Source organism: Nothobranchius furzeri, chromosome 14 (assembly GCF_043380555.1).
Source record: "Nothobranchius furzeri strain GRZ-AD chromosome 14, NfurGRZ-RIMD1, whole genome shotgun sequence".
Lineage (NCBI taxonomy): Eukaryota > Metazoa > Chordata > Actinopteri > Cyprinodontiformes > Nothobranchiidae > Nothobranchius > Nothobranchius furzeri.
The window spans coordinates 28,901,701-28,925,624 of NC_091754.1; the positions used below are offsets into that span (position 1 = coordinate 28,901,701).

General features: G+C 42.6%; 1 protein-coding gene and 1 long non-coding RNA gene across 2 annotated transcripts; one reads left to right on the forward strand and one right to left on the reverse strand.

Annotated features, from left to right (window-relative positions):
- Positions 1-6,749: 6,749 nt before the first annotated feature.
- On the reverse strand, positions 6,750-20,768 carry tmtc4 (transmembrane O-mannosyltransferase targeting cadherins 4). Its single transcript, XM_015965986.3, has 17 exons — positions 20,422-20,768; positions 20,201-20,316; positions 18,072-18,288; positions 12,499-12,586; positions 12,262-12,362; positions 11,996-12,085; positions 11,664-11,825; positions 11,373-11,575; positions 11,045-11,219; positions 9,552-9,683; positions 9,386-9,465; positions 9,190-9,297; positions 8,681-8,822; positions 8,481-8,595; positions 7,365-7,477; positions 7,176-7,245; positions 6,750-7,011 (listed from the first exon to the last, which is right to left on the reverse strand). Exons 1-17 carry the CDS (start codon positions 20,581-20,583, stop codon positions 6,863-6,865), a joined length of 2,223 nt encoding a protein of 740 aa, XP_015821472.1. The 5' UTR covers positions 20,584-20,768; the 3' UTR covers positions 6,750-6,862.
- On the forward strand, positions 14,426-15,059 carry LOC139062758 (uncharacterized). Its single transcript, XR_011516307.1, has 3 exons — positions 14,426-14,515; positions 14,582-14,650; positions 14,923-15,059. It is a non-coding gene; the product is annotated as an uncharacterized lncRNA (long non-coding RNA).
- Positions 20,769-23,924: the final 3,156 nt, after the last annotated feature.

A 23,924-nucleotide genomic window follows, 5' to 3' on the forward strand; every position in this document is an offset into this window, starting at 1 on the left:
GCATTGACTTGATGCATGCTTTGTGAATCCCTCGTCCTTTTCCAGTGCTGTTTTCCAATTATTAAATCCTTGTTTTGTGAAAGCCAAATCCCTATCATTGTTCCCCCCAAATTTGCGACATGGGAAACAAAAGCACGCATCCAGCGTTACTGAATATTCCAGCCATGGTCTCCCACAATACCAGGCAGGGCAAAATAAGCGCATGTTCTTCCCAAAATGGGGCTTGGGGAAAACAAGAGCGGTGGGTTGGGACGGTGCGCTACTGTTCAGGCCTGTGTCACCCACAGCGACGGCTGGGTTGGTAGCGACGGGGACAGCAGGAGGGGCAGCGGTGCTTGTGCAAATGGTTGTGGCGAGTTGAGAAGCAGCAGCCGACGAGCCGGCTTCTGCCGCTAGTGCCTGAAGCTTGGTTTATGCTTGACGCATTCACTTTCCGCTTGGTGATGCGGCTCGCGGATGGAACGCACTTCACAACTTGCAGCATTTATGGTTCATGTGGCTTGTCTCTGCGGTGAGCCAATATTCTCCCAAACTGAACGGGGCAGTATGGAGCTCTACGGCATGCATCCAACACTACACCACAGTAGAAGTAAAAATTACTGTTGTTTACAACATGACATTCCAGCATTTTTTAACAGCATCCTCGTCTTTTCCGACAGTGCGAGCTATTTCTCTCCAAGAATTCTTAACAACATGTTGATCACGGTGATCTCTGAGAGCTGAATCATACAAATTTCGTATTTACGAACCACTGCCATACTAGTTCTTGCCAGTCCGCCATGTTTTTCCATGTCCAACCATCCGCGTGGTTAGAAAATTTCCTAGGTGCAAGGTGCAGAAAGTTTGGGCCGTGCAGAGGCGCGGTGGAGGGGCGTGGTTGTTAAAATGACACAATTTTGCCGCGCCGTGCGAACCTCATCGACGCGTCAAGCATAAACCAAGCTTTAGCACTGTTGCTCGGTTTAGAAACCAGAAACCTGCGCATTGTCGTGTCGACTCGGTTCACTTCTAAAACAATTTAAAGAAGAAAACGAGGCAAACTAAAACCTTCAGAAAGAGTACCAAATAATTCCAGTGACCAACAGAAGAAGAAAACTTCAACCAGTGGCTGAGCTCAGATCTCCTGCTGACTGTCTGAGGCGAGTGAAGCCGAGCGAGTGAGACATGGAGAACGAAGTGCAGTGGCTGGCCACACCCTCACTATGCCTCTACCAATCAGCAGCTACTTTGAGTGAGGGAAGGAGAACGAGAGAGGAGAGCACTCTGACCCTTTTTCATCAGATCTTTTCAAAGTTGTGTCTGTTTGTAGAACCAAAAGCAAAACTTATCTTCTTGCTGTGCGTTTATCTTTTTAACACCTTAATCTAACAGCTGAAATGTCTCCCAGCCTTCCTTAGAGTCTACAGGAGTGATTCATCACTACATTAAACATGTAAGCTGTGTTCATGATCTAAAACATGCAGGAAACATGCTGGAACCAGACTGCAGCGCCAGCTGTGTCAGGTCTTTTTTTTTTCTAAGAGTGGCCCGCCACTCTGAAGTTGCAAGTGGAATATTCTGGCCACAGGGGGTGATGGGGGCTGGGTGGCCTTTTATTAACCCCCTTAATGGGTCAGTTTAACGCGTACTGTCTCATGAAAATTATTAAAAAATATGAAAAAGTTGCAAAGTATCCCTTTAAAGACACTGCATGCAATTTATTTACTTTATTTATTTTTTTCTCTTGTTGGTGCTTAAAATGCAAAATTACACACCTACTGTTCCACAACGCCCTCGTGGCTTTAAACGAGGGCTCCTGGGCTCATGTTTTTCTGCTAAAAATACCCCACCAACAAAAGGATCACACGGTGTTGTTATAAAGCTATTTTTGCGGCAGTCACTAAATTTCCTGCCCAGCTATGTATTATTTTCCATGTGAATCAGTAGTTCAAACAGATTTTGGTGCAAAAAGCAGATTTCATCATATAATCCACCATATAATCAAAGCAGGTAAAATGTGAGCAAAGAAACACGATGAGGACTTCTTAAGGTTGTAGGATCTCTCGTCTTTTATTTCACCCTTCGAGGACAGCGGGTGTTTGTGGTTCAGGGTGGATAATGAAGACACTGAATCTGTCCCTTTAATACTCATATTTTATGATAATGAAAGGTATTCCGAGAATGATTATGATAAAAGTGGGATCCCCCACCGGCGTCCCAGCACAGCTGTGCAGCTAGACAGCCAGCTACAGGCGCTGAATGAAAGGATCACACAAGAAGCGAAGAAAGGATTCACGAGTACACAAAGCAGAGGAGATCAACAGCATGATGAAAACTTATGTTCTGATTGGAACATTTTCATCTTTTTCCATCTGCTTTCATTCTGTATCAAGTCTTTTCAGTATGCTGACCTTTGAACTTTCTGAAACAGATTTCCTCCCAAACAAAACAATGCACTGAGAGCCCCATGGATGCATATTTATTGTCCTATGAGATATATCTGCAGCCGAATCTCTACATCAAAGCAGCAAAAATAAAAAACATGCTCGAGAAAGAAGGAAATTTCCTCAGGTGACATTAGTTGCATTTTTGGGAGGTCATCGACAGAGGACGTTGATGGCCGTGTGTTGCGGCGCCCCCCGATGAGCGTATCAGTAACATCTCCTGAGCATCAAAGCATCAACTGGTGTATTGTACTGTATGAGTAAACAAACTTAGCCGCCCCTGAAGCAAAGCCATACCAGCCCGCCGCCGCTTCAAAAGTTTCCTGCGAGCTGTAGGAAGCAGGTGAAAAAATAGAAGTGTGTTGAACTCTGACCTCGGGTGCACACTTGTTGACTGATGTTTCACACTGGGGTTGCCTTTTTCCCTTTGCAGCCGTCTTCAAGAGGAGCCGATCTGTGCGTGTGTCCCAGGGGAGATCATCCCCGTCTCCCTTTGAAGGCTCTGTGCTATAGAGCTGTTTTCATACAGCACCAGCTACGGGTTTCCTGTCTCAGCTGACCTCTCATCGTCTTGCGGACGCTTGACAAAAACTTCCCAGCACACACACCTTTCTCCGATTAACTACACAGGCTTCGGGTGGAGCGAGGAAGCAAAGGTGGGGTTGAACCTGCAGTGCCATCACACCCCAGGACAAAAAAGCAGAAAAAGAGCAAAATGTAGTTATCAAGAGTTCCAGCTGTCACAGACCAAAGCTGTCAGGACAGAGTTGAGCAGATTTCTCAAAAATTTGAATCTTGTTAAAGAGACAATGTGTAGTTGTTACCTTTAGTCTGGAAATATCCATTGAAATGATGTCCAGTTGTTGAAAAATATTGCTGGCTTTGTACCATATAACCATAAAAATAGGGTCTATAGGACCCTGGTCTACTGTCTTTAGGGGACGCCATATTAGACGCCATGATTTCTTGTGGTAGGCTTGGGGTCCTGCGCCTGTCGATGATGTCACAATAGAATGATTGGCTGAACGTACGACTACGTTAACACCTTCAAAAATTTAGGCAGAAAGAAACAAAAATGTAATAACAAAACTGCTAAACTCTAGAGTGGTATTGTCGTAGTATGATGATGTCATCAGCAGGGCACAGATCCCCAAGCAGACCCAGAAACTACAGCCCAATCTCAATACTCGCACTGCGCGCTGTGGTCTTCAGCAAAGTGCACTTGGAGAAAGTGTGCAGTAGGGCTCAAGTGCGTAGTACACAAGTGTGCAAATAATTGGCGAACTGAGACAGGGAGCATTGCGTCATCAATCGCAACGCATGCCGTGACGCTGGTGGCTGTGAAACTTTTTTCAAAAATCTTTACTAACAACTTTCAAACAAACAATAAAGCAATTATTTGAAATTAATTTTACTTCATTGCTGCTTTGTCTAAAACATTCAGAGCATCAACTAATCGTCCTAAAATGAACTAATTTAATTAGAAAAAACATATTTTCAGAAAAGGAACTTGAGCCTGTTTCTCCGGCAGCAATGACTTGCCCGAGGTCCACATCGCTGCGGACTTGGGTGAAGTGCAGATTAAGGGAGCAATAGGGGCATGGTCAACTTCCGCACTGGAGAATCGGGACACCCTACGCACTCGCACCCCTGGCTGGGAATGCGCAAATGGAGTACTGAGATTGGGCCTACAGCACCAGAAAACCACTTTAGGGAGCTTAATGGTTGGTTTATGCTTGACGCGTCCGCGAGGTCCGACTGGCTCCGCGTGGCGAAATTGCGTCATTTTAACAAACACGCCCCTCCACCGCGTCTCCGCACGGCCCAAAATTTCCGCACCACGCACCTAGAAAATTTTCTAACCACGCGGGTGGTCTGACATGGAAAAACATGGCAGACTGGCAAGAACTAGTATGGCAGAGGTTCGCAAATACAGACATTTGTATGATTCAGCTCTCAAAGATCACCGTGATCAACATATTAATAATTCTCGGAGAGAAATAGCTCGCACTACCAGAAAAGATGAGGACGCTGTTAAAAAATACTGGAATGCCATGTTGTAAACAACAGTAATTTTTACTTCTACTATGGTGTAGTGTTGGATGCATGCCGTAGAGCTCCATGCTGCCCCGTTCAGTTTGGGAGAATATTGGCTCACCGCAGAGACAAGCCACATAAACCATAAACGCTGCAAGTTGTGAAGCGCATTCCATCCGCGAGCCGCACCAAGCGGAAAGTAAATGTGTCAAGCATAAACCAAGCCTAAGTCTCCTCCCTTTCCGGTCGGACCATGTGCCCCAGTAAGAACAAAAAAAAAAAATGAATGGAGGTCAACGGGGCTAAAAGATCGATTTTCGAATCTACTTTGCCTTACGCCCTGGATCACACATGTTGTACTTCAATTTAAATTAAAAGTAAGGATGTGTGTTTCGACCACGACAGTCACGTACTTTGAGACTTCTCAGCTTGTAAAAGTTCGTAATTAGCATGACGACAAATCAGACAATGGTACGTAGCATTAAGGACGTCGTCACATAATCTCCTGTCCCCTAGCTTAGCTGCTACTTACCGCATGGTAAGATTTATGGTGGTTCTTTTGTCCTGTGGGAAGGAACTTACAGCCATTTTTCCTAAGCTTTTCCCTGTTTCTGGTTCGATGACGTCACTTTGGTGATGCACATTTGTAGTTCTGGACGCATTTTCACACAAAACCTAAAACAGCTTTCTCCCCCGTTCGAAAATAAGCTTGTTCTTGGCATCAAAATGTGTCTTTAAAATTCATGGAACTCATATGTAAAATCCACATGGCACATACTAAACAGGAATAGAAAATTGCATTTTTAGCCCATTGACTTGCATTAATTTTTTCGCTCTTCCAGGTACACGGAAGAAGATGGGAGTGACTTAGGCTCCCTATTGGCATTCCCTCAGGGTGTGAACGCAGGGTGTCACCTGGCAACAAAATTACCAGAAGGACAATCAAATCTGAGGAGTCACGCCGAGGTAGCATGCTTTCTGTAACATTTACCATATTATTTTAAACTAGCCAGTCACAGCAATACGGTGCTAAACTACCCTGAAATGTGTGTGTGTACTGCCCCCTAGCTGCAGGAAACTACACTGCAACTTTAAAAACAAAACCCTTAAAGAGACTTAGCGGAGTTTTGAATTTTCATGCTCACGATTGCCCCCTCAGGCCAAAAGCGTAACGGCAGCTTCAATAGTAGGCTCGTGCACGAGACGTGCATGCTGTACGTGCACACTCCTTTACGAAAATAACAGCTGAGACAGTCAGTGCCCTGTGTGTGGGGCCCGGAGGACAGAGGACAGGAGAACGCACAGCTAATTAATTAAATAATTTGGTTCTGTACCTTTCTCTTCAGCACAGCCGACAGAAGGTTTATGATGGGTCAGTCTTCCTGCATGCTCAGACCATTCCCTTCTCTTGCTTGAAAAATTGTTCCAAAATGAAAGTTGAACCCACATCTTTTTTAATTTGTGAATTCAATGCCGTTCGGCGAGTCTCAAATAAAAATTTGGGCATCTTACTGGCAAAAATATACCATTAATGTAAAAAATAATTTTGAGATTTTGCTCACATTTAGATTCGAACCTGGATCTTCCGCACATGAGTCCGTCGTCTTATGCTTGACGCATAAAGACAGACAGCCATTTACCAGGTGAGCTAAAATGCCAGTAATGTCTATGTATCTGTAGCTTTTATGTCCTTGATGACAGCTGAAACAACGTTCAAAGAACGGTTTGGAGCAAAAACGGCTATTTTGTTGCTAATTTGCAGGAAATATCTAGAAAAAAGTAGCTAAGGGTCCTCATAAATGTAGCTAGGTTCATCACTAGGCGTTAGGAACAGCGACAAAGTCGCTGAGTTGGCACTACCTCTCTCTCTGCTGCTAAAGCTACTGATAGCAAATGCTACGGGCTATGCCTGAGCGTGAACGCGCATGAAGCAGCCTGCTCGACCCGAGCATCTCTCTTTTTCTGTGATTTTACAGAAAAACAGGCAATCACAGTAAAAAATGCCAGGGCTCATTCTACAGGACCAGGGCATTGCAGGAGAATGTATGAAGAAGACATTTATTATTTCTATACATGTTTTGGCTGTCAAACTTCCATAATGCTCCTTTAAATCTATACCAGATTCTGTTGCCCTACATGACTATCCGTCCAGCTGACACAACACAAGGTCAGAGATGAAAAGGGAAAGGGTTCATGGTGGATCAGGTCCACATGGCCTTCAAGTGGGACGACAAAAGCACTGGTATCCTGCATTCACCCATAAAATCAAATTAGACTCTTCACACATGGCACGGATCATGGTCTGTATTTCAGAATGTTTAAAATTAGAACAAGTCAGATAAAAAAAGAATGAAAGGGTGGGAAAAAAAATGTTTGCTTGTAGGCGGGGGTCTTGGGTTCCCTCAGGGTGCGCTGCGTTTGAGCTGGTCCAGTTTGCGTTGCAGCATGTTGTAGTTGTCTCTGGTCCCCGGAGCCTTGGGGTCCAACTTTAGGGACAGCTCGTAGTGTCTCTTTGCCAGCTCCAGTTTTCCCCAACGATGATACAACACAGCTGAGAGAAAAACAATTCAGGCTACGAAGCAGCAATGATTCTAATTTTATTGATTCAAGGGAAGCAGCACAATACTGCATCGCTAGAAAGGATAAATAAAAATCTAGTTTTGGAGTGCTCACAGATCTCCCCACACCGTGAAATCTAAATTGCAGTGGCCTTACCTAAATTGCCATGGCAACTAGCAGCATTTGGGCTGATCCGAAGAGCGTGAAGAAAGAAGCCCTCTGATTCCTAAAAAAAAAAATAAAATACTGAATTATTTCTAAAGTAGGAGAAATTTACCAGTCCTGATTCAGATCAGAGACCCAGAACAAAACAAGGAATTTGGGTTTGTGTTCTGAACAGCTGACCTTGTATTTCTGTAACTTCCCCAGGACGTTCGCCAGCGAAAACATGATGGTGTGGTCGTTAGGGAGGAGCTTCAGAGCCTCACGACCGATTAGCTCAGCTTGACCCAGGTTACCTTGAAAATGAGAAAAAATACCAGCCGTTGGTAATAAACAATACTTGTGGAAGACCGGACTCTAGGCCCTGTTGATATTTCATCTGATAGGGGATGTTTTTATGAGATTAAAGTGCTTTGGCTTATTAAAATCACAAAAATACTTTAGGAAGATCAAACAGAACCTGAATCTCTTTTTGTCAGGATTATCTAAAGCGGTGTTTTTTTTCCCTCCTCACAGGCGGAGGGGTGGTTTAGTCTCCTAATTAAGGTTGAGCACAGGGCCCACTGAGTTATTGATCTCTGTCACAGATCTGTCTGATGTCTGGCCAGGAACGGAGAAAGAGGAGACAGAGGGCAGAACAACGGCCGCTCCGTCCTGAGGCATCGCCGTGCCCTTTAGACACATGCGACGGCTGGGATTTGTAAACGCTCAGCCTCTTGTTTGTGTAATATTAAAAAAATACAAACACTAAAAAAGAAAACAAATCATTTAATTCCAAAATGACACCTTTTGTTCTGGCCTCTCTCTCTTTTTGTTGTTGGTGAGGAGAATTATTTGTCAAATTTTAGGAGCAAATCTGGTGAGGATGGGGTGGGGGGGGGGCGGGTGTACTCTGCTCTGAGGGGGTACTGTTATGGCTGCACTCGCCCTTGTTTGATCGGGAACATACTGAGCTCTGATTGGACGGTTCCCATGCCCTCCTGGGAGACTCCGCCCCCACGGGAGCAGCTTCTGACAAAACGGCTCGAGCGTTTGGAAATCAGAGCATTCTCCACACGGCAGGGAAGAGTGCCTTCCAAACTCACAGCACAAAAGCTTTAATACATAAATTTCAGGCATTGCTGATTCCTGCTCTTCCGGTCTAATCTGGTTGGCCATTTAGCTTTCCTGCTTTTCAAAACATAACAAGGCTGTGTGTTGTTGGATATTAACGAACACAACCTTTGGCAGCTCAGCTCTAAAGGTTCCTCTGCACCACAAACGCACAAACAGAGCAGGCCCTTTGTGTTTTGTTGGTACCGGTGTTGTCCAGCAGAATGACCATGTTGTTCCAGGCCAGGCTGTGGTTTGGTTTCAGAACCGTTGCATTTCTCCACGCATTCAGAGCGTCAACATGCCGGTTCTGGTCAGCGTACTGTCACAGCAAGACACAAAGACTGTTTTAATATCCCAAACTCAGACTGACTGCTATTACAGCGAGTCAGGCTGTGGAACCTCACCAAGCGTCCCAGGTTGTAGTAGCAGTCTGGGTATTTTCTCCGGAAGCGGATGGCATTCCAGTAGCTCTGCTCTGCCTCCTCGAACTTCCCGAGGCTGTTCTGAACTATTCCAAGATTCATCCACGCTGCAGCAAAGTCAGGTCTACATGGATCAAAAGTAGAAAATAAAAACTTATTAGAGATTCTGAACAAAACACACACACACACACACACACACACACACACACACACACACACACACACACACACACACACACACACACGAAACATCTAAATCCATATGCATTCATCATTGAGATAGTCCTGGTAGATTGTAATAATTTATAATTATAGAAATTAAAGATTCTTAAACGATCCCATCTCTCTCTCTTTTCTTGTCTCTCAGTCAATACAGAGTGTTTAAGTAAACTCCCTGATGATAAAAACAACCACTTCTGATTGATTACTTAGGTCCAAATACAGTGTATAAATATACAACTTCAAATCACTACATTTATGCAGCCACATACTGAATGGAAACAGCTTTAGACAACAGCTGCTCTGCTTCGGTGAGCTCGTTCTTCTCCTTCAGGATGTTCCCCAGGTTGTTCATTGCATGCACGTAATTCGGGTGTAGCCTGGCATCCAAGAGAAGAAACAAGCAAAGTAATTTAGCTTCTAGTTTGTGAGTTAAATCAGCTTCCTGTTTCTCATGAGGACACAAACCTGACTGCCTCTCTGTAATATTTGACAGCAGCAGTGGCGTTCCCTCTATCAGCCAGGTTCTTACCTACGTTGTAATGAACCTGAGGACAAACGCAGCGACACATCAGGCACTTGGTAAACGTGGGATTGTGATTTGGTACAACACTGAAGGCAGCTGCGCTTTTACCTTAGCGTTGAGTGGACAGACAGACAGAGCGCTGAAGAAGAGGCTCTGCTCCGAGCGCCACTGATGACTACGAAGGGCACAGCGGACTACATACACACACAGCAGGGCGAGCACCAGAACACACAGCAGTTTCTGAGGAAAGGGTATAAAATGTTTATTTGTATCCACAAAGGGACAACGTATGTAAATTACCCATCGCTTTTACTGTTTTTATACTAAGATGAGGAACGACCAAACCTAGAAAATAGCAGCAGGAGGAAACTTGTGTAGCATTAGAAGATTAAAACCAAGAGAACGTGTTAGTAAAGCAGTTCAAGGTGTTTTTAAAGTGTGTTTGTTAGTAAAACAGGGTATCTGCAGGTTTAAGGGAGACAAATTTAAGACTTTTTAAGACCTTTTTAAGGCCACTTAGACCAAATTTAAGCTATTTTAATAATTAAATTTAAGCTTTATTTTCCAGCTATTGCCTGGAGCCGGTGCTAAACACGTCACGAACATGGGATTAGCCATCCAGTTACCATTAAACTTGCACTTCCCCATGGTGCAAGCTCCCACTAGTTTAACCAACTAATGTGCTCATCTAAAAATAGCCCCCTTTCACAACCAACTGAATGTGTACGGTTCCGCTTACGCCAACATCGTACACAAAAAATACTGAACACTAACTAGAAATTCATGAAAATTTTATAGAAATAAAAGAATCTTGTTTATTGGGTCTTTGGCTATGTAAGACCTTTGGAAACTGTATTTAAGGATTATTTGTCACTTTTAAGGATTTTTAAGGCCTTAAATTTGGAAAAGCTAATTTAAGACTTTTTAAGACTTTTTAAGGACCCGTGGATGCCCTGTAAAAACAACCAAATAATAAAATGACGAGAGGTGAATCATAGGGAAACAACATTTATTTAAAATCATTTTTTCTGAAAAACACCACGGAGAAACACAAAACATGAGAAATATTGATGCACAAATATGGGAATTTGGACCGTTATCGAATCCTGATTTTAACACTGCTGTTTGGATGCGCCGCGTTAATTTCGAGGGACGCGCACAAACAACGCTTCAAATCAATACAAGTAACGCGTGGCAGCTCGGTTTCTATAAATTTGAAGTTACTTGTTTCGTAACGTACGCGTGCATTTGACAAGACAGAGCTGAAAACGGTTCGTGGCGTGTCGGTTTAGTATTTTTTTTTTACCCTCTCTCTTTTTCTCTCTTATACAAGACGCCCCACCCACTTCTTGTCAAACCACACCCAATTCCTGCTTAGGCTCCGCCCACTCCTAGTACAGATACAGATAGAGGTGCACTCGCTCATCCCTACTGATATACATGTATACACATCTCCGTAACACCTAAACACCATCTGCTAGACTTTTTCTCATAACCAATTTTCTAAACCTCTCGATGTTGCAAATACATGAATAAACCAGGTGACTCCAGAAAAGGGCAGGATTTGAGTTAGTGCACACTGTTGTCCTATTTCATGTTACCCTCTGTTTGGTCCAGTGGCAGCAGCAGTGTCCCAGTGAGAAGGCCAGCAGTAAGCAGTAGCCAGCTGAAGACAGGTAGAGGACTCTCTCAGCAACCACAAACCCCACCCTGAAGAAGATGTTACACGCAGGAAGAAAAGGGACCAGCAGCAGCACCAGACCCAAGGTCAGAGTTCTGGAAGGGAGCGGAGAGCAGAATACAGCAACGGATGAGTGGATTACACTCTCAGTGAGGTTGTGAGATGTAATATGATTCAGGCCTGAGTGCAAACCAGCAAACGTCTACTCTATCCCATCAACAGGAAGTGAGGCGGCTCAGCCTGCTTACCTCCTCCTCTGGCTGTCCGGAGAGCATAAGGCTTGGTTCATCAAGCCTATCAGGATGCACCAGAGCAGCAGCGGCAACACTATCCTCCAATCAGTGGCTGACATAATGAGAGGCACACAGCCCATGGACCAATCAAAACACAGCCACCAGGGACACAGCAGTAGCCAGGCATTAAGAGAGTAGTAGTAATTATAGTTCACTATCTGCCAATCAAAACGGAAAGAAGGCAGAAGGAAGTGAATGAGATTAAGTAATAAATAAAAGAAATAAGAAAGTGAAATCTTAACTTACTCTAATAAATATATTTTCTTCAAAAGAGGCAGGGTTGTCTACTTCTGTGAAAGCCGGTGGTCCGGTGCCCATGATCCTCCAGCGAGCATAGAGCATCAAGAGGCCTCCAAGGCCCAAGAGGGCCAAGCGTGTCAGCAAACGCGTTCTCAGCATTTCCCTTAGCTGTCAGAACAATTTACCCATTACTAACAAAACTAAATCTGTATTTGAAGCTGCGTTTCATTAGAAGCCTAATTAAATCCAAACAGCTTTGCACAGACGATGTGTTTGATGTGACATTCATCCTGTAAAGGTCTGATATATGACAGAAAGAGAACTAAACTGAAACTCACGTCGAGGTTCTTCCTAAAGATCAGCCTCTGGCAGAGTTCATACACATTAACATTACAGATCAGGAGGACATCAAAGGCTGCGTTCACACCCTGAGGGAAGATATAGGTTCTCAACAACAGTGATCCTTTCATCGTTTCATAAATCATTTATGTTTTTAACCTAAAGAAGGAGTACAGGATGTGACACAATCAGCGGCATGTTGTAGATAATTCACTTAATGCGAGCAGCGATGAGATGGAATCATCACATCTCAGGGGCTTCCTACCAGGACAGTGATGCCTTGTTCTTTACAGAGCATTGCTGCAGCACACAGCACGAGGCTGACCACCACCCATTTCACAGAAAAGCTGTCATCTCTGTCGCACCCTGAGAAGACCAACACCAATTACTGACGGTTTGGGATTCAAATGAAGGTGTTGAAATGGATGCATTTTAAATTTCATGCTGCAAGAGAGTTGATGAGAAAAAGAAACAGCTTTTGAAGCAGCAATAACTTTCCTACCTTTGTTAAAAGCTCTGCAGTAAGTCAGGAAGGATAGCTGGAAGAAGAGTGCACACAGAAGGTCAGCTCGGCCCACTATGCCCGCCACCTTATGGGGATGGAGAAAAAAAATAGTTAAAGATAAAATAAACATCGTTCAACACACTAAAAATACCAGACTGACTTTATGCATCTGGTCATAAAACGTCTTTTGTTCCATATGCATCACACCATTAAAGCTGGATCTTATTAACAATGGAAGGAAGAGACTCATTACCCACATGGACTGATGGTGTGTGTGTGTGTACTCTGTAGTGTGTGGGTACAGTATGGTTGGTATCCTGGGGTTGCCTGCTTTGATAAATGTGGCAGGCCCGAGCTTACAGTATGCCTCCCTGCCACCCCCCTAGGTCCCCCCCCCCGTCCTCCCTCTGCATGATTAAAAAGAACGCAGAGAGGGAATCGCTGCCTTCCAGCCAAGCTGTACAGCTAAAACATATACGCTGGCTGGTCAATAGGCCTCCCAGCACAGATAATAGTCAGCCTATGCTGCTGCACACACCTTGGCCCCACACGACCAGCTGAGACTGGGCTTTTGTTCTTGGCATGGAGGCACTGGATGTTTAGTTTCAAAACCTGTGGCCTGGGAATTCGAGTTGCTGCAAATATCTCATTTTTGGTGCACACAGGGGCCAAAGTCCTGTTGGAGTTTCTTGATATTTCTACTGAAATAATTGTGTAATGTCACTTTGGTCTCCTAAGCATAATTCCTCTGAACAAAGGCCCTTTCAAGATTCAGAGAAACACATTTCAAAATGACCAAAGTATGTCCTTAAATAGATACTATGCAATTTTTTCTAACTTTTAAATAATTGTCTTGAGCCGGTATGTGTTAAAATGATTGTTTACAGGGTCAATGAATGAAGTCACTCAGACCCCCACCGCCCCCTGTGGCCAGAATATTGCACTTACAACTTCAGACAGGCGGGCCACCACCTGAGGACTTAGAAAACAAAAGAGCTGACATGCTTGTCGTTACAGTTAGCTTCCAGCATGTTTCCTGCATGTTTAGATTGTACACACAGCTGATTTAGTGATGAATCACTCCTGTAGAATCTAATGAAGGCTGGGGAAACATTTCAACTATTAGACAAAGATGTTAAAAAGACGAACGCACAACAAAGAGATAAGTTTCGCTTTTGTTCTATTAAACGAACACTAGGGGGTGCTAAGAGCAAGTGAAAACTGCCAAGAGGGCCTTTAAAGTGACAATGTGTACTTTTACCTTTACTCTCAGGAAATATCCATCCAAATGTTGTTGAAAATGAATAAAATTATGTCCAGCTGTTGAAAATTTGGGTCTAAAGTACATATGGCGCGGGACTAGCATCTTTGGGTGACAACATATTAGACGGCTTCTGGCTGGCTCGGGGTCCTGAGCCTGCTGATGACATCACACTAGATGACTGGACGTACGACGGAAGTTACGTTACCACGTTCAAAAAACTTTAGGTAGTAAGAAACATTAATTTAATAACAAAACTGCTGAACTCTTTCCAAAAACCTGTGTGAAAAGCCAGAATTGAAAAAGAGGTTCAATTTTTTTGTAGAGATGCACCGAAATTAAAATTCTTGGCCAAAACCGAGAATCAAAAATGAGGCCAAAAACCGAAATAAATGTCAATAATTAGAATCATAGCATTAGAGGGACTGTAAAATTAACCGTTTCAGCATCAAAGTCGCAATAATGCGTTTAATGAGCCCACAGTTGCAAATATAATCCCTCATGAAGTGATTACCTTATGTAACCCAGGGAGCCGCCCTGTCACCATTTTCACTTCATGACTTACACCTGCCGCTCCCTTAATGGTGTGCCTTTAAGAACCCTCCTTTACCTGATGCTTCCTGTTTTGCTCCATTTGCACTCCACTGTGGTTGCTGCTCCCGCTGTGATTTAGTCATTCAGTATCAACTGAACTCCAGCCCGAACTCCTACTCATGTTAAGTGTACAGCAGTCTGAACAGGGTTGATGCACCGGTGAGCCGTTTGTCCAATTGGCTTTTGCAGTAAGTGTAAATGTGGGCCTCACTGTTGTTTGCTTAGCATTGCAGCAGACCACCCATCACCCAGTATTCAGACACTGATGCTGTAATTAGACACGTCTACTCAGTGGTGAGTCACTATGATTTATTTATTATATTTGTGAAAGTATGGAAAGCAGTTGTAAAACATAATCAAGTGAACCTAACTGAACTTGGCCTTGCTGTCCAGTTTGACCTAAGTGCACTTAAATTGATTGCTTTGACCTGTTGTTTGATTGCCCTGAGAAACGGGTGTGTTATATGATGAATGTGTGTTAATCAAATTGCCACATGTTTGATTTATGTTCTTTGTCTTTACTTGTTTTGTCAGCTGACTAATTTGTTTTTTCTGGTCTTATTTAGGTCAGGTTTTTGTTGTTGCTTGTTTGACCCTTTTGGTTGATTCCCGGTGGTGCGATCCAGGATGGCGAGCCACCCATACCCACCGTGATGTGGTAGGACCTCTGATGTGACAATTGTACATCATCTTGAGTCTATACGGTCTCACCTTTGGATAAAGAGAGATAAAGACTGCTGGTTGGACTGTCAAAAGAGATCTCTTCTAAAACAAATCGTGGACTCTGGAAATCACAGGATTTACTTTGTTACCCTTTTCCATTTATTATACGAAGTGTTGTGTTTTGTAATTCCTGTCATAAAAATATAATATATAAATAAATATAAATATAAAGGTAATACTTTACATGATTATTATTATATCCTGTTTTTGTTAGTAAATATGTTAATTCTGAAAAGTAAAGTCTGACTGCATTTTATTCATTCATGCACTTTGGCTCTGAGGACAGACCAAGTATTCATTGCCTGGCCTAGAGGGGGTTACACTTACACCAGAAGATAGTGGAGATGTGTAACTTCAATCTGAGCAACATTTTAGGTGTTTCTATTGAATTTTTGGAATTTATAGAGTTTGAAAACCACCCCTCATCCGGACGTTGCCAAATGAGGAGAGGAGGTGAGTGGAGTACACGGAGAGCGAATATTATTTTATATTAAAGAGGAGAAACTTGCAACACTATCAGGTCTGTTCATTGTTGACAAAGCTCTTTTTCTGGTAATGGCTGACTCTGATTCTAAAAAGTAATATTCACCCTCTGAAGATTTTCACTCATCCAGTGAGGAAGAAGGTGACAATGCTGCTGAGGCAGCAGAATCTGTGATAATAAACACACTGCACACATGATCCAATGCTTATTTCAGCGTGTTCAGGACATGGTGGGTGTAGAAAGGACGGTATAAACGCCGCTAATAGTGACAGACGCAGTGGGAATGTATATATATATATAAAAAAAATAAATGCCAGGAAGACGTGGTAGATGTGAAATGGAAGTAAATGTCCGTCACGTAATTGATATGAATATTCCAGCGATCGCAATAAAACAGCATTAATAAAAGGGGAAAAACTTTACTTTTGAAATCTGTATGAATGTACTATTTTGATCAAACAAGCAAGATGGCACATATAATCCTTTATTTTACCAGGTAAAATCTCATTGAAATGTTTAATCTCATTTCCAAGAGTGACCTGGTCCAAGAAAGCAGGGCGAGGACGGAGCGAGATTAAGCGAAAACAGAGTTTACCTGAAGGCCGGTTTTGGCCGTGTTGTTTCTGTGACTTTGGTGTTTTGGCCGAAAACCAAAAAAGCACTTCAGGGTCATTTTCGGTGGCCGAATTTCTGTGCATCGCTAATAGTTTGGTCAAGAGGTATTGCTGTAGTGCGATGATGTCATCAGCAGGCGCAGGACCCCGAGCGGATCTGGAAACTACAGCACCAGAAAGCTACAATCTGCATTGCATTCTCTTGGTGGACTCAACTGCAGGACCATCAAAGTCTGAGGAGTCGCACTGAGGTTGCATGCTTTCTGCTCCACAGGTAACAACACTTGGAGTAATGATTTTTAAACTAGTGACAGTCATGGCAATATGGCGTATAACTGCTCTGAAACGAATGTCTGTACTGCCCCCTAGTGCCAGGAAACTACACATTGTCACTTTAAAGGTGCATTATGTAGAAATCAAGTAAAAATGACATCCTGTGGTAAAATTTGGTTACCTCAACCACTTTAACCATCTCTGTCGTTTTTTGCCGGCCGTTGTCAAATTATAATTGTCGGTGCTGCAGCACTAGCTTGCAGGAGACATGGCAACCCCACACTCACTGATGGTAAATAGTAGTTACATCCCTCCCTCCTTTGTTTTGAAAGGAGAAAAGCTGTGCCCCCCCCCCCCCCCCCCCCCGCCAGTTGGTTATGAAATATGTTTCAGTATCACCTTCCTTCCAAAATGACTCAAATATTAGACTCTTTTTGGATTTCCCCACTATATTCTTACATACTGCACCTTTAACGCCGCAAACAACCTAAAGAAAACTACAAATAGTGCAAAAAAGTAAAAGCATAAACATGCATGGATGTTTCTCCCATAGGGAAAAGCCTTTCTTACTCATATTCCATTTGCATTTCCTGCATCTCTCGGCATCTTTCCTGCATCTCTGAGGTACACTTGGTCATAAGCAGAAACATGCTCAAACCTATACCAGTGCCAACAGAGTTCTAGTTTTCCAACACTGATTAACAAATCTTCAATTTTAAAACACCAACTTTTTATTTGAAAGGAACTTGGCAGCCAAGACTCGTGCTCTCATTGGTTCCACCCAAGTTCCTCCCACTGACGCTAGAATCGAGACAAAAAGATGTGTAACATTGTAGGATTTTGGTTTGTACCTGTAGAATGAAATGTGTGTTTTGAGAGTTTTGATTTCAAACTTGTACCTTGATTTTTTTCAATTTGGAAGTCTGCTAGTTACAAAACAAAAGTTTCATGTTTCTGAATGAATGTTTGATTTTTACAAAATAGAAAATACAAGTACAAAATACAATGTTCCTGTTACAAAACAAGAATACAAGTACGAATTGAGAATTACAAGTTACGAATCCATAGTTACATGTGATGAAACATGTTCGAAGTTACAAAACTTGGTACAAGTTACGCTGAATATTGTACAAGTTACGCTGAGTTACTAGTCGACTAGTTCTTACAACCCCTAATATATATATATATCGGCTTTAGATATCGGCCATCTGTGAAAAAGTTCTTTATAATTCGGTATCTGCATTGGCCTTAAAAAAAAAACATATCGGTCGGCCTCTACTCTAGATTCCACTTTTGGTTTGTACCATATTTGTTCAGGTTTACAATATTGCTGTATACAGAAATTTCCAAACGCTGGCTTAATTATCCCAAAGTAAATTAAAAAAATTATTCTGTAGAATCTCTTTACTCCTCAATGTAGATATCCCACCTCTCATCCACGGAACAAACTCCTCATAGAACAAAAGCAAATAAATGGACGGTAGGTGACACAGATTCAAGGATCAAACTTGCAAACATAGCTTCAGTCATTAGAGGAAAGAGAAGGGTTACTGTAACAAGTGAGATGCCTGATGAGGACAATAAAGTAGGTTACAACAATGAAACACTTAACTCTACTTACACTTTCTGTGTGGACTGGGTGAGCTGCAAAAAAGATGGCGGCAAGCAGAGAGGTCTTTGGAGCACGGTTGAATGTCCGACCCTTCTCATCACAGTCCAGTCCACCAATCAGAATGGCAAACACGTCAATCATGAGGACAGATATGACAGCATGGAGGGTGATGTTTAGTACATGGAAGCCAATGGGATGCAAGCCTCCAGCTAAGAGGTAGTTTAACCTGCAACAGCAAGAGAAGAGAATCTTTGTGCTAACTGTTTGTGAGGGATGTCTAAGTGGGGTTAAAGGGTTAAGAGAAATATGACGTGATAATGCAATTAGGACAAGGTGAAAATGAGAAGTTTGTACGCTCAGTGTCATTTAAAACCAGAATTATCTATGATGCTGAAATAATTTCATTTAAAAACTAAGAAAAGCCCCATCCTAAAACCCTTGTTATGAACTTTGACAAATAACTGATCAAAGATATCCCTGCAGCATCTTCTAGGAATATGTAGTGCGTGACTAAATCCAACTAGTCACTGGAACTAGAATGACTCAGTTTAGCTTTGGTAACAGGCGGGTTTTTGATTAAACGTCCTAGATGTAAGACAAAAGGCCTTTTTTCTTTAAGCTGTTACCTGGTCTTAAATAACCATAAAGGTATTGAAGTTTAGATCTTTTTCATTCTGATGCTGGCACCTGCTCTTTGACACATAAATGACCAAAACATGTTCCATCACTCACTGTCTACTTTTTCACAATAATGGTAAAATGAAAGAGAACCTTCTTTTAGAGTTTCACATTTTGGAAAGAATTTAAAAATTTTCCAATCTTTATCAGGTTCAAACATTATTCAAATCATACTTAAACTATAAAATTAATCAAATGAAACGGCTGTGTGATGAAACTAAACCTATGAATCAGTAGCTTGTAAAATCACCTTTAACGTCTTTGGGGAGGACGTTTGTCCCACCCATAATGACAATATCGTTTTAGGCTGTTTAAATTAGCAGAGATGCATTTGTGGCTGGGATGGCTTTATTTTTGACTCTAAAAGACATTGGTAAACAGAGGAGTTCATTGTGGACTCAATGAGAAAACAAGCCCAAACCATCATCCCTCCACCGCTATGCTCGCAGCCTGTTGAATACGTTTCTGCTGATATGCTGTTTCTTTTCTTGAGTGCCAAATATGGTGCTTTACTAATTAAACTAAACAATTGTTGGCAATTGGGTGCTGTTTTAGCTGACAGAGTGCATTGTGCAAACATCGGTAATGACAGTAAACAGTTTAGGACTACAATAGCACACATTCGTTTATTCATTCATCCCTCTAATTAAGTGAGTGATGCAATATTTTTAAGAGTTTCTTTCGTAGTTGAATGACTTAGTAGCAGACAAAATGTATTTACAAATTATTGTTTGCAGCATTACTGTGTCATGCTGTTAAAATATGTTTGTCACTGTCTTAAAAAAGGAGGCAGCTTTCAACACCTTGTGATCAAAGCTCGGGTTAAAAAATTGCATCCATCCCCATATTCACCACCTATAACTGATCTGAGGGTTTGTCAAGTTGGAAAACAAAATTAAAAAAGATGAGCAATGTCTTCATTCACATTACACCCCTCCAGCTGCTCATACTCCTTGCTGCTTGTTGGTGTAACCACTGCTCTGATGTTACTTAGAAGAGTTATTTTTTTGTTTTCTCAATGCAAAAAGAGACAAAATAATTAAACACATACATCTTAGGTGTGTTCTTGCTGTGTCGTATTTCTAATCCCATGCTGTAGTTCTTTTTTTAAAACACAGAACAGTTTTGTTAACTGTTTTATCGTTACGTTTCGTTTGCGGCTGCAAACTTCCTCAGGCTGACGCTGACGGTGGCGTCACTTCCTTCTCCGTTTATCATGGGACTGCATCGTCGGAGAGGGAAGAGCGGGCAGCAGAGGGCGACAACGTCCTCTGCTGCCCGCGGATAAACGGAGAAGGAAGTGACGCCACCATCAGCGTCAGCCTGAGGAAGTTTGCAGCCGCAAACGAAACGTAGCGGGAAAACAGGTAACAAAACTGTTCTGTGTTTTAAAAAAAGAACTACAGCATGGAATTAAACACAAAGTTTAAGCTCTGGATCAAATAGCAAGAATTGTTTACCTAAATGTAAGGACAGTGAGCGGTCGGTAGGATTTGTGACTAGAGTTGCTACTCAGATTACTTCCCCAGAAGTCATTGCTCCATATGCTTCCCAAAGGGGTTGCTGGTCTCAGGTCCTGCAACACAAAGACAATAATGAGACAGGTGGACACCATCTGGTCTATGCTAGTATCATTTTGTTAGGTACAAAGCATTAGAGGTTGTAGAAACAGCATACTGACCTTGTTGTTGACAATTGCTTCAGAATCATCAAACACAAACTCTCCATCGTAGCTGTTTAGGAAGCAAAGGAGCGCCACCAGGGCGACAGCGACCTTGGCTTGGACTGGAGCAAGCTTTGGTAGGGGTATATGGTGATCCCAGTAAACTAGAGTCAGAGCCATAACTCAGTGGATCTTTGATCCTTCTTCAGTATTATCTCCCTGAGACGAGGAGGATGGGTGCAGGTGGAGTCATACCGTGTCACCTATTAGACACGCGCTCCAAATCATGTACTGCAGATGCTGATCTGCGTCTCATGAAGTGATCTCTAATCACTCTTTAATCACATTATGCATTCACGACGTATTGTACGGATACATGTTCGGGGAGGTCGGAGTTTTGTGTTACTCTCATCTTAGGTTTTCTGTTAGCTGCTTAGTAAATGTCTAAATGAAATAATCTAAACAATCGTTGCAGCTGCACACGAGGATTACGTTTATCGTTTTATTGCCATCCTAAGACGGACGGTAACGCTGCCAGTAGCTCTCGGCGGTCTAAGGTCAATGTATTGTCTTTTTACAAGCTAATCGTGCTAAACATTAGCATATCAAGTTAGCAGGTGCTACAATCATTACTGTACCTCGGGGCATGTGGCATATGCGCGGTCGAAAATGTTTAAGGGAAACCCCATCATCTGTACAAAGGTTTAACCAGAAAAATAAATATAAACAGCCCTTTAAATCAATTTATATATGGTTCAGCCAGAGAACTAGCGGGTGTAAACAAATACACACGCTCAAGAACCAATACTTCCGTCTTGGTGAAAAGATCACGTGCTCCGTTTCAGCCAATTAGAGAAGTTAACCAAAAGACAGCGTCACGTGGGCGCATCAGTGAGTGGGACACGTTCGTGGAGAGGAAAAGAGAAAATAAACCACAAAAAATTATTTTATTTCATATAATTTTATTTATATTATGATTTTATTTTGTTTTCTCTTACTCCAATAATTACAACAGACACTTGTTTTTGGGGGGAAGAAAGTTCTAAGAATATTTTATTTTTGTCTAATGCATTATTTAATGAATGACTCATACAGTAAATAGTTTAGTTTATATACAGGAATCTAAACACCTGGGTTTAAACTACAATGAATTAATAACCTACAACTACAATCTACAGACCTCAGAAGATTTTTTTCTTCCATGCATGTTACTCGCTGTGATCAGAGTAAAGCAAAACCATCACCAACCATGATAAACAGTTAATAATGAAAAACACATGCAGGCTGCATTGTTTACCTTGGGATGTCTCATGATGCTTAGTCACTGTTTTTCACTTCCACGCTATTTGACCTGACCTTTCCTTCCTCCTGGGATTCTGTATCAGACTGAACATAACCAGTATCTGTCATCTTCTGTGATATCACTTGTAAGTCGCTTTGGACAAAAGCGTCTGCAAAATACATAAACATATCACAAAACAAGTAGACCCTTCCTAACATGAGACCCCAATAGCAGCCCTGTTTCCCTGCATTTGGAAAGCTGGATGGCGGTTTGGGACATCCCCTCCTCATTATGTCCCCCATCCAGTCTTGCCCTTCTCGTCGAAAGGATGCTAATAAAATGAATTCCAACTGACTGACATGGGTGAAGAACCAGGAGATGAAATCCATACTTCATGCATTTTGCATGTCATAGTAATTAGGCCATTTTGGGGATTCTGAATGCCTCCACCATAGTAGATTTAGCAAATTTAAAGACTTGCTATTGATTTGAAAATATTCTAAAGACAAAGAGAGAAGCTAATGTAAATAGATAATTCCATGACTCTTAAAATATTCTTCAAAGTCTTAAGCATCACCAAACTGGTAGCACCCATAAAAATTGTCCGATCAGATACCCAGGGTGTTGTTTTGAAGCATAGCCCTAATTATGTCTGCTTTCATATTGAATGAGCATCTCCTTCTCTAATCACCCTTGAGACCCATGCTAAAGGTCTGAGAATGTGCCCTGGACAGTCCCCCCCACCCTTGTCGCTCTGGGCCCCTGACTCTGGCCATTAGGGAGATTCCTTGCCTTCTCAAAGCAATGGCAGGTGAAATGGAGCACAAAATCCCAAAGCCTTCCAAGGAGCCTCACCACTGCCTCGACATTTCCAGTTACATTTTCCGAACGCTAAAGTCACCGTCACTCCTGACACCAGATTAGACATTTTTAAACAAAAACAAATAATCATTGATGGGTAAAATAACACCACAAACCAAAAAACATTCTGTGTCGAGACACAACTTGATTGTAGCTCCTGACTTTGTATTTCTTGAACCAATACTTTGAATTGTAGTCAAACAAAATGTACATTAAAAGCTATATTCTGTTGGCAAAGAAACCTAGACAGACAGCAGTTGAAGTAAAACGATGCTCTGCATGTTGGTTTAGCCCAACTTCAAAGGGGCTTCAGCATGCTCACCATTGGCCTGACCGGTAATGTGTTATGTCAGTCACAGTGCCCTATTGGTCTGGTGGGCCAATCAGATGGCCCTTACACATTAGCGTCGGCACGGTCAGGGTTTGGTCGGGCTGGATGGCGTGAGTTTGGTCTCGAACGGGTAGTGTACTGTTCACATTTGAATCCGAGGGACTTCTCAGGAATGCAGAAATCCCCAAGCCTTTGGGCAGTGTTTAATATGCACGGGAAAGTCCGCGGTGTCCTCCATTATAAGGCAAACAAAGGCAGTTGTGTTTCTTTTGGGGACTCAAAACCACATTATTTTATTAATTTGCTGTGTGCCACACACACCTCCTGATTTCTCCCCTGAGCAGCTGTCTGCTTGCCAGGGCAAGAACTTTGATGTGGAGAACAGGCGCACACACACACACACACACACACACACACACACACACACACGCGCACAAACACACACAGAGCTATTCCCTTCTTCCATTCCCACACTGATCGGCAGCTCCGGAAAGGCAGCTCTGTGCTACAGACAGAAGTTTATTCCACAGCATCCAGCATGAAAATGAATGGCGCATGCGGGAACCCCCCGCTGGCTCATTCTTCTTGCAGATCGGAGGTGGTAGGCATAATTTCAGCCGGCCAATCAGTCCGTAGTGTTGCTTCGGTCCCAGTCTGACTGCTGGAGAGAAGGTCTCAGAAAAAGAGTCGCCTTGGCACCAAAAACGCTAATCTGACCTGTGTGTGTGCCGTTGGTACCTTTTGGGGCAGTGCTCACGCTAATATAAGCGCCAAGAGTGTCCTATCAGTTTGGTGGGTGGGATGATGTGACAGAACAAAGCAACAGGTATGGCAGTGGCCTGTTTGAAATGGCTTTGGCATCAATTTTGGACTATTTACACTTGGGCTTTTCTTTGAGTCACGAGCAGATAGAGGTACCTTGTGTCCACCACTAGGGGGCAGCCTAGAATAGAAAGTGAGATAGTGAGTGAGAGAAGAAGAAGGAATGAGGAGTTAAGATGGATGTCTGATATTGCACAGGTGACGCAGGTTCGAATAAAAATTGGA